The 9,764-nt window shown below is 38.0% G+C and overlaps 1 protein-coding gene across 1 annotated transcript; it reads left to right on the top strand.

Moving 5' to 3' along the window:
* The first annotated feature begins 4,463 nt into the window (after positions 1 to 4,463).
* On the top strand, positions 4,464 to 9,540 carry LOC117627806 (protein IWS1 homolog 1). The gene is made up of 12 exons (XM_034360054.1): positions 4,464 to 4,683; positions 4,881 to 5,002; positions 5,079 to 5,490; positions 6,068 to 6,184; positions 6,434 to 6,654; positions 6,781 to 6,910; positions 6,997 to 7,059; positions 7,187 to 7,264; positions 7,554 to 7,645; positions 7,793 to 7,858; positions 7,988 to 8,141; positions 9,253 to 9,540. Exons 2-12 carry the CDS (start codon positions 4,983 to 4,985, stop codon positions 9,349 to 9,351), a joined length of 1,452 nt encoding a protein of 483 aa, XP_034215945.1. The 5' UTR covers positions 4,464 to 4,683; positions 4,881 to 4,982; the 3' UTR covers positions 9,352 to 9,540.
* The last annotated feature ends 224 nt before the right edge of the window (positions 9,541 to 9,764 follow it).

The following is a 9,764-nucleotide window of genomic DNA, read 5'->3' as shown; positions in this document are numbered from 1 at the left end:
ACCCCCCTCAAGGGTCCGACGTCCTCGTCGGCACACTCGCACCACACGACAGAGTGGCTCTGATACCAAATTGTCACACCCCGGACTGGCTCCGCCGTAGCACGATATTGTCTGCTTTGGGCCTCCCTCACTGCCCGCACGGTTTTGTTTCTGGGAGCTCACGAGCAACTTCTCAGGGTGGTCACCCATCCTGGGATTGTTCCAGCCTCCAACTTGCTTAACTTCGGAGTTCTTACAACTCCGAAGCCAGTGAGCTCCCAAAAGGCCTCGTGCTAGATGGATGCGGGTGTGCCATATAAGGCACATCACCCCTCTCCGTTTGGTTGATGTGGGATCTTACACATTGCCTTGAGAACCATTGATTGGTCAACAAGTCAACTTTCTTTAGTGTGCGAGCGTGCCACTGCTAGCGACAAAAATCCTAGCAGGCTTCTTAAAAACAGATAACTTGAGCCCCAAGTTACTGATTTCTAAACAAGCGATTGTGAATTTGGCTGAGGAATATCTTCCAAGCAAGTTCTTTTCCTGCCTCAGACTGGTGAGGACTTTACAATTTATCACAGTACAAAATTAGTAGTCCTGGCCAAAATAAATGATAATAAGGTGGACTATTTTAAGCAGAACTGCCTTCTACAAAACTAGAAAGGGAAAAATCAACTGTAGAAAGACAAAAGATAGCTGGAATTCCATTTCTGCCCGGACAAAAGCTTCTGATCCGGACTGGTTTGGGTATGTCTGTGCTGGACTGGATTGTCAACAACTTCAACTGCTTGGCTTTAGATGTGAACCGATACCAAAGTTTAGTTTGGCAGAGCTTTAATCTATTTCAAGGCCTGGAAGGCTTTTTAAACGGGCAGAATTACGGCATCTTTAGCCTGAAAAGGGCAAAAGTGGCTGGATTTGAGGATTTACTGAGCTGGAACTGCACTGTAATAACTGTTCTGCTTGATCAGGGCTCTCCATAAATTTGTTGAGGTTTTCATGTTTGTAAAAAAACTCAAACTATGCTCGTCTTGGCTTTTGTTGAACCAAATTTGTAACGAGAGGAGTCTCATTTTGAATGACTTATTTTTCTAAGTCTGAACTTGGAAGTTCTGGTCTACAACTGGCTTTTTTTGTGGCTCAAATGAGCTTTTGGTTGCTCCAGTTTGTTTGAAGGTTCTTAGAGATCAAGTGATCATTTTGAGTTTTTGTCTTTGGTTGATTTTTTGGTTATTTGATTGATTGTTGAGTTGCGTCCTTGTCTTTGTTCACCCTCTCTTATATTTATAGGAAATGCTGGAGTAGGGTTTCTAATTCTTTTAATAATGGGCGGCAAGAATTTCTCAAAAGATATTTCATTAAAAATGCAAAGAAAAAGGGGATTCTGGCAGATAAGCTCTCAATAGTCAGCTTCAAGGTCAATCACTTCTTTGTATTTCTTGAAAGAAAACCTAACCCTTCTTCCAATTTAACTGTCCTTTGCAAGAGCTCAAACTGCGATGGTTAGTTTGATTTTCCAGATGAACAATTCCCTGCACCCTACTTATCTCTTTAGAAAATATAGCCTGCTTATCTCTTGGAAATAGTACCTACTCTGGAAGAATTTTTCTGAATATAGAAAAAGGATTGTGATCTTCTTTTGCCTGAAAAACCTGGAGACTTTTGCCTGTTTTAAGACCTACCGTTATTAACTCCTTAGCAACCCAGTTGAAATTGTTAACTTTTCAAAGTCAGGAAGTCATATGGGTCTGTTTCTCTTCTTGGGCTTCACCTTTCTTTACTTTGAACATGCCAAACCCGAGTTTTCCCAGTGGTGGGATAGGTTCTGGGCTGGGCTTTCTTTGAATTTGGGCTCTCGATTCCAATTTTAGTCCATACTACCTAGGTCTGACTCTGCCTCATCCTCCTGGGCCTCCAGTGTTGGGCTGAGTGTATATTTTTTGCCCAATTATAAGGGAACGCTGGTGGCTGTCCAAAATTGATATGGACTTTTGATCTTTTGGACTGGGTGTGTCAAATTAGGCCCAAACAATATTCTTAGGACTATAGTTGTTTTTGTATTTCATAAGATAACATATAATCATGAATTAAAACAAGAGAGATTTACTATTATACCCAATATAGGAGCTGAGATTATAAAAATAAAAATAAAAACCTCATATGAAATGAACTTTAGAAACACACCCAAAGTCCATTTACAACATAACAAAAAGGCTTTTAACTTCTTTTAAATTACAAAACAGCCATTGATTTCTTAAAACAAACCCAACCCCAAAACCTCATAAAAAACTCAAAACACTCAATAGGACATCAAAGTAATTTAATAATAAAAAATTAAATTCAATAGGGCCAACTGTTTTTTTTTTTTTTGCTTTTTTTTTGTTTATAGAAATTAAATGGGTATAAGAATGTGTATATGACTAAATATCTCTTAAAACAACGAGTCTTACCCATAAATAGCTTAGTAAGTCATTATAAAAGATGTCATTAACATTAATTATTACATAAATAGTTGGCTTTAAGGGCATATATCTAACAACCATTAGTGTCACAAAAAAACATTAATGACTAAAGACGATAATTTCACAAACCTCAAGAATTATTTATAATAAAAAGTCTAATTATAATTTTTAATGCATATTTCTTATCTAGGAATATAATATGAAAACTAAATAAATTGTATTTCCAATTCCTGCGCTAATTAAACATGAAATGATATTTTCTAATTATTTTTCCGGCCTTAACAAATTTAGGATAGGAATCTGCGATCCCTTCTGATGGGAAATTATGAAAATTGATTTTCTTTTGTGAATCAATGTAAAGTTTAGGAATTTTCTCCCAACCAAAACATAAAAAGTTTATTTGCTGTTTCACCCCCTAAGTTTGGGTTCAAGATGGTAGAGAAGAGAGGGTCAGAGGGACAGAGGGAGAGAGAAGTGAGAAGATAAGGAGCTAAGGGGTCGTTTGGTACACCGGATTATTATGGATTGGACTAAATCCTGGGATTGTCTTGGATTAGCTCGGATTGGCTTAAGCTGGATTAAGTATTGACCTACGTTTGGTGCTGCGTTGGACTAAAAAGCTGAATTGTAAAAATAGTGAAGACCTATGTTTGGTGCTGTGTCGGATTAAAACAATTATTTAAATATTTAAAATTCATTAGGGATTTTGACCTAAAACTAAGCAAATGCAACAAAGAAACCAACGAAAAATGTATAATTTAATAAATAAAAAATTATAATATTTTTAAAAACTAAAACTATCTTTATCTCATGTCTTTCTTCTTTTTTCTACTTTTTCTTTTCTCTTTCTTTTTTTCCTCTTTTTCTTTTTCTTCTTCCTTCCCAGGTCCCCTTTCTTTTTTCTTTTTTCTCTCTTCCTCCCGATCTCACTCTCTAGTTCTCTCTTTTTTTCTCCAATATTGATACAATGATATCCTTCTCCTTCTCTCTCCTTTTCTATCTCCCCATCCCAATCTTTCTCTGCCTCCTCATCATTTTCTCTCTCTTATTTCCCTTTGAAGTCACAGATTTTCATCTCCTTTGAAGTCACAAATCTCCATCTGATTTCATTGAGCCATGGTCGATGGTTGATGATTTTTCAGAGAGTTCAATTGTGTTTGACATTGGTGGTTGAATTTGGTTTTGGTTCCACTGGATTTGAATTGGTGGTGGTTGATTTGAGTGGGTGGGTTTGAATTGGTGGTGGTTGATTCAAGTGGCTGGGTTTGAGTTGGTGGTGGATGGTTTGAGTGACTGGGTTTGATGACTGTCTGTGGTGATATGGTGGTGACAATTCTAGGTGAAGAAGAAGAAGTTGGTAATCGTCGGACTCACTTGCTCTGTTTAGTAAGCTCGCTATTTTTGCTAGCCATGTTTCAAGCTCATTATATTGAACGAGTGAGTGAGGCAAATTTTTTACTGTTAGACTATTTAGTCTCATTTAAGTTAGTACCCCTCTTACCAAACATGGGTTTTTAAGTGCTATTTAACCCAATCTAATATAGTGAGGAGTACCAAACATGTCCTAAAATGACTAGAATGCACCTATTTTAGGAGCTCTATATAAAATTTTAGCTCCAGTTATACTCTCTAGTCATACATGTTATAACTCTTTTTTAATTTGTCAATCTCTATTAAAAAATAATATAAAAAATAGTTAGTATTAACTAGCCTCTCTGTACACGCTTCCGCACCTGCAAGAAGTTTTCTTTGAAAAAATTTAAATATTTTAGAATTAAAAAAGATAATAGGTAGTTGTGTTCCATAAAAATAGGATCTATTATTTTATTTTTTTAATTATTAATGTTTGCATTGACCAAAGGTATTTTGAATGTTTCATCATTCTTTACATTTTACTTTATATATATAGATTAAAGGCATAAAATACTCATAAAATAAAACATCATTAAATTTTAGAGAACTACGAGTCTTTCTCTCTTGTCAAATTCAAGAGTTGCTAAAAGCCTCGTATTTTATGAGATGAATAATGAGCACTGTTGGAGTTGTTTTTTTTCCAATTACTCCCTAAATTTTGTTTAACAGGTGGTTTATGGAGCACAAATAACACAGGACAGAAAGAAGCTCCATCATCGCCCAGCCAGCCACTCTTTTTCTTCTTATTCTCTCTCCTTTCATTTCTTCAGCTCCTCCATTGGCACCCGGTTGAAGCACCTATCGTCCTCTCTGGTCACGCTGATGAGTATGGAACTGATTTGCTCTCTCATCTTTGTCCTATAGTTCCTCAATTTGTCACGGGTCTAGGACATGCTTAAACTGGTTATGGTATTTCTGTTTTAGGGTTACGATTAATGGGTTGTTCGCCGATCAATTTCTCTGGCTCCTAAATTAATGTTAGGGTTTGTTTTCTGTATTTCTTTCTTCAAATTTTTTTCTCAGGGCAACAGGGATCAAACGTGCAATTTGGGATTTCTTGAATTCTTGTTGGCGGAACGAAACTCGTGATATCTCGCAGTTCGGCATCCTGATCACCACCGCACCATGGCTTTCGAAGACGATCCGTACGCCCTTATATCGCAAAATTAGGGTTAGGGTTTTCTTCGATTCCTTGCATCTAATCGCCACTATTGGTTTCAGGTACCGCGACGAAGATGGGGAGCCATTGATGGACTACGATGACTTCGGAGCGGGTCGTGACCCATCTCCCGAGCCCCACCAAGATGACGGCCTAGAAGACAACGACGATTTGCGCGATCGAGACCAGTCCCAGACCCCCGTCTACGATGCCGACCCCTCGTCCTTGAAATCCAAGCCAAGGAAGCGGCTGATCAAGAAGAGCCACGTGGGAAAACTGCCTGTGAGCTCTGATTTGGTGGACGATGATGGAGAGGATGGCGATGAGGGCAGTGGGAAGAGGCTGAAGAAGGAGAAGAGGCATAAGGGAGAGAAGAAGGGACCCAAATTTCCAAGGAGATCCTTTTCCGACAAGGCGGCCACGGATGGTGAGGTCAAGGAGATGTGGGACACCATCGCCGGCGGCGATTCTGAGGTTATCATCAGTATTTTATTTTCCTTTTAGCATTTGGGTTTTATTCTGAGGTTACAAATATGGTGGGGTTGTGCGATTTTGTGAGTTGCTCTCGACTGTTAAATGATTGAGTTGAATTGGTCTTCGTTTGCTTTGTTTTAACAATTATGATGCATACATAGTTTTTAAAAATAGTTGTTTGATTGGTTTTTGCTGATTTTATCTTTGAATTTGCAAGCCGATGAAGTGTTATATAGATTGAAGAGCTTAATTTCTGATATCTGCAACAACTTTTGTCTAGAAGTATTTAATTGATATAGTTTTTCTGTCGTGGTTTTGCAAGAATAATGGTTTATAGTGAAAAATGTCTTGGTTCTTGTTATCCCATTTTCTTCTAAAAGATTTTACATTTAAATTGTGCCAACTGCAATTTTGTCAGCGAGAATCTGTTTCTTTGATGATGTTCAGAATCTATAGGTGTTAAATAACCGTGCCTGATTGATTTTGTTTTCCATAACTATAATGTATTGTCTTACTGATATTCACTTAAGCTTACTTTTGTAACTTACTAATTGTTTTCTCCTGTTCAATTTTATAGGATGATCAGGAGGGTGTCAGGACATTTGATGATGACAACTTTATAGATGACACTGGTGTGCATCCTGCTGACCGGTATGGAAGCGACAATGAACGCTCTCCTAGTCATCATCCTCAGGTTTGTGTTTTCTATCATCCTTAGATCTATATGCTAATGTTATAATGCCACAGCATGGAATTTAAAGGCACAAGATATAGTGGAACTGCGGTTGATAGACAACGTTTCCTGTCTTCAACTTATATCAGATACCTCATGTTGATTGCAACTGATGACTCACTAAGCCTGTTTATTGCTTACTACTTTTGTCTATATGGTTTCTTTATGGGAATAGCTTTTTCATATTTATTATTGTTTGGTTTTTTCTAGGCTGAGGAGGGTGAGGAAGATGATGAAATCAAGGAACTCTTTAAGATGGGTAAGAAAAGGAAGAAGAATGAAAAAAGTCCAGCAGAAATAGCATTGCTGGTTGAGAATGTCATGGCTGAGCTCGAGGTTACAGCTGAAGAGGATGCAGAATTTAATAGACAGGGGAAACCTGCCATTAATAAGCTCAAGAAGTTGCCTCTTCTTACAGAGGTCCTCTCAAAGTAAGCTGGTTGCATGCGATATATATCTCTCTCCCTCTCTCTATCAATTGTAAGAATACTTTTCCTTTTCAAAAAAAAAAAAAAAATTGTTAGAATACTTTCTGATTTTAACTGTGGTCTTTGCAGGAAGCAGCTTCAACAAGAGTTCTTAGATCATGGAGTGCTAACTCTGCTGAAGAATTGGCTTGAACCTCTTCCTGATGGAAGTTTACCAAATATAAATATACGTGCAGCAATTTTGAAGATTTTGACTGATGTATATCCCTTCTTACCCATTTTAGTATGTGACATTTAGTAATGGTTGTCAACAGTAGAACCTGAAATGTTGCTTCTGTTATGCAGTTCCCCATTGATCTAGAGCAATATGATAGAAGAGAACAACTGAAAAAGAGTGGCCTTGGAAAGGTTAGGATCTGCTTTCTTAGGGGGGGAAAAAAAAAAAAAAGGTTATGATCTTATGAGGCTTCAAACAATTGTTATGGATTTCCAATTAATGTGACAACTTGAACTGATCTACTTTGTTCTTGGGCAGGTCATCATGTTTTTGTCAAAATCTGATGAGGAAACAACTTCCAACAGAAAGCTTGCGAAGGAATTGGTTGACAAATGGGTAATTTGTTTTGTTCTCAAGTTCTTGCCTTCCATAGCCATATGGAGTTTTTCTGCCAATTTTTCTTTCATATACAAATACGTGCAGATCTTATTCTTCTTAATGATATTTTCATTGAAAAAACTGTGGCAATAATCAGATTGAAGAACCCCATTTCCCCATTAACCATAGATAAATTTCCTTGAGATGCTAATTATTTGTTAATCCCAGTTTTAATGCTCACTACATGGTATTCTTTATGTTTTGTATGCAATGGTGTTGACATCTGGTCTGTTTCACATGACTGCAGAGTCGACCTATATTTAATAAAAGTACGAGGTTTGAGGATATGAGAAACATTGATGATGACAGGGTTCCCTTTAGAAGGCCACCAGTGAAAAAGTACTGTGAGACTTTTTTTTTCCTTGTGTGAACAATACCTTATTGCTCCTATGCATGCATGCAAATCCGTGTTGAACTCAATATACGTTTTCTTTAAATCTGGTGCATGTAGTTGTATTAAATTACATTTGATATTTTATTACACAGGCCAGTGAATAATGGTACAGGAATGGAATCTAGAGATGGTGATCTGGACTTGGATGAATTTTCAAGGTATAATTTGAGGATAGATTAAACATGCTTCTTAATAATCCCAAAGGGTTAAACTTCAATTGCTGCTTATTTTTCTGGCGCTTTTGTCTAAGGGGCATTTCTTTCATTTTAATTTTGACTTCGATACAGGGAAAGAAAATCTGGCCAATCATCTTCTAGGCAACATGCCTCAAGGCCAGAAGCGACACCAATGGATTTTGTGGTGCGCCCACAATCTAAGATTGATCCTGATGAAATCAGAGCCCGTGCTAAACAAGCGATACAGGATCAGCGCCGTATGAAGGTGGGTTTCCTTTTTGCTACTGGTAAATATATATAAGCACAAATTGAAAAACAAAATAAAATATGTTGTAGCTACTCGGCATCTAAGTGGGCATCATTTTTTCCATTTAGTACGGTCGACAATCTGAACAAGGTTTCCATTGTTTGAGAATTTCTTTCAGCTACCTTTAGATCTGTTACTTCTACCCATGCGCAGCTTAGGTTATTTTCCCTTTATTGGGCCGTGGGTGTACCTTTACTACTCTGTTAAGTCTACCCACCCAGCCAACCCCCATCCTTCCTCCTCTGACTTAAGCCCTCTCGGATCCAACCAAACCCCACCACCTAGGCTTTTTTTTTTCTTCTCTCTCTCTCTCTCTGCCAACCCAAACGCCACGAGCATAAGATTCTAATAAGCACGGAATATCTTGTTGGAAACCCATCTCCCTTCAATTGATGGAAGAAGGAAAATGTCAAATTGGGTTCGTTCAGAGAAGAAATAGGTTGTATTGGAGTTGTTGGAAGTTGGTATGTGTGGTGCAAACATTAACATAATTCTCATCAGATTCATCAAAGGGTGAGGAGCTGGAGTTCGAGTGGGCAAGAGACGTTTGGGAAGATGCCTTTTGAAACCCACACTGTAGATGAACATCAAATGATTATTGTTTTCTGTTGGGTTGAATGTGTTTTCTGGCAAAACCAAGTCTAATGGACGAAAGCCACATACACATGGAAGATTCAGACTCATTGCAACCCGTTTAAAGCACATAATAGAATTTGGATGAGAGAGAGAGAGAGAGAGAGAGTGTGTGAGAGCGGATGGGGTGGGATGGGCAGTGGTGGTCGAGTTGGGTTGGATCCGAGAGGGTTAAGGCGGACGGGAGGATGGCAGTTGGCCGGGTGGGATGATGAGATGTGGACTTTAACAGAGTTAAGTGCTGTTAAGTGGTTTGCCACATGTCAAAAAACTAAGGGAAACAGGGTGGGCAAAGGGCATTTGGTAACAGGAAAATTGGACTCCACTATTCAATTGTATGCTTCTTGTTGAGGTGCCCTTTGCAAAATCTCCATTGATATAGTATATAAAGAAACGTTAATATTTTATATATTCTTTGTATTTTTTGTAATGGCAGATGAATAGGAAGTTGCAGCAGTTGAAGGCACCGAAGAAGAAGCAGCTTCAGGCCACAAAACTAAGTGTGGAGGGTCGTGGTATGGTCAAGTACTTGTGATCTTGCGGAACATTCAAATATAATGTTGTACTCCACTGGTTTCTCCGGGGCCAATACGATGGCTCTTATAGTGAAATTACGTTGGGGCTTCATACTTTAAAATGTCAATAAATATTGAAGTTTTCATTTCGATTTTTGAGACAAAATTGTTGATCAATCTTTAAAATAAAAAGTTACATTTCTGTCTCTTTTCCAAGTTTTCCTTCTCGATAAAACCACAACATGACCTTTTTAGCCTTTTGATAATCCAATGCCTAAAAAGTGCAGCTGGCTGGCTCCAAATGAAATTTCCTTATTATTTTCATTGAAGGTTAATTACCTTTTGGTTCCCTCTAGTTTATGCGCGGTGTCAATCTATTAGCCCATGCTGTAATTGTACTTTTGTTTGAGGTTACATTTTAGTCCTCTTTATT

Source organism: Prunus dulcis, chromosome 5, assembly GCF_902201215.1.
Source record: "Prunus dulcis chromosome 5, ALMONDv2, whole genome shotgun sequence".
Taxonomy (NCBI): Eukaryota; Viridiplantae; Streptophyta; class Magnoliopsida; order Rosales; family Rosaceae; genus Prunus; species Prunus dulcis.
The sequence above is the reverse complement of the archived record's forward strand: the minus strand, read 5'-3'. Positions and strand labels throughout refer to the sequence as shown.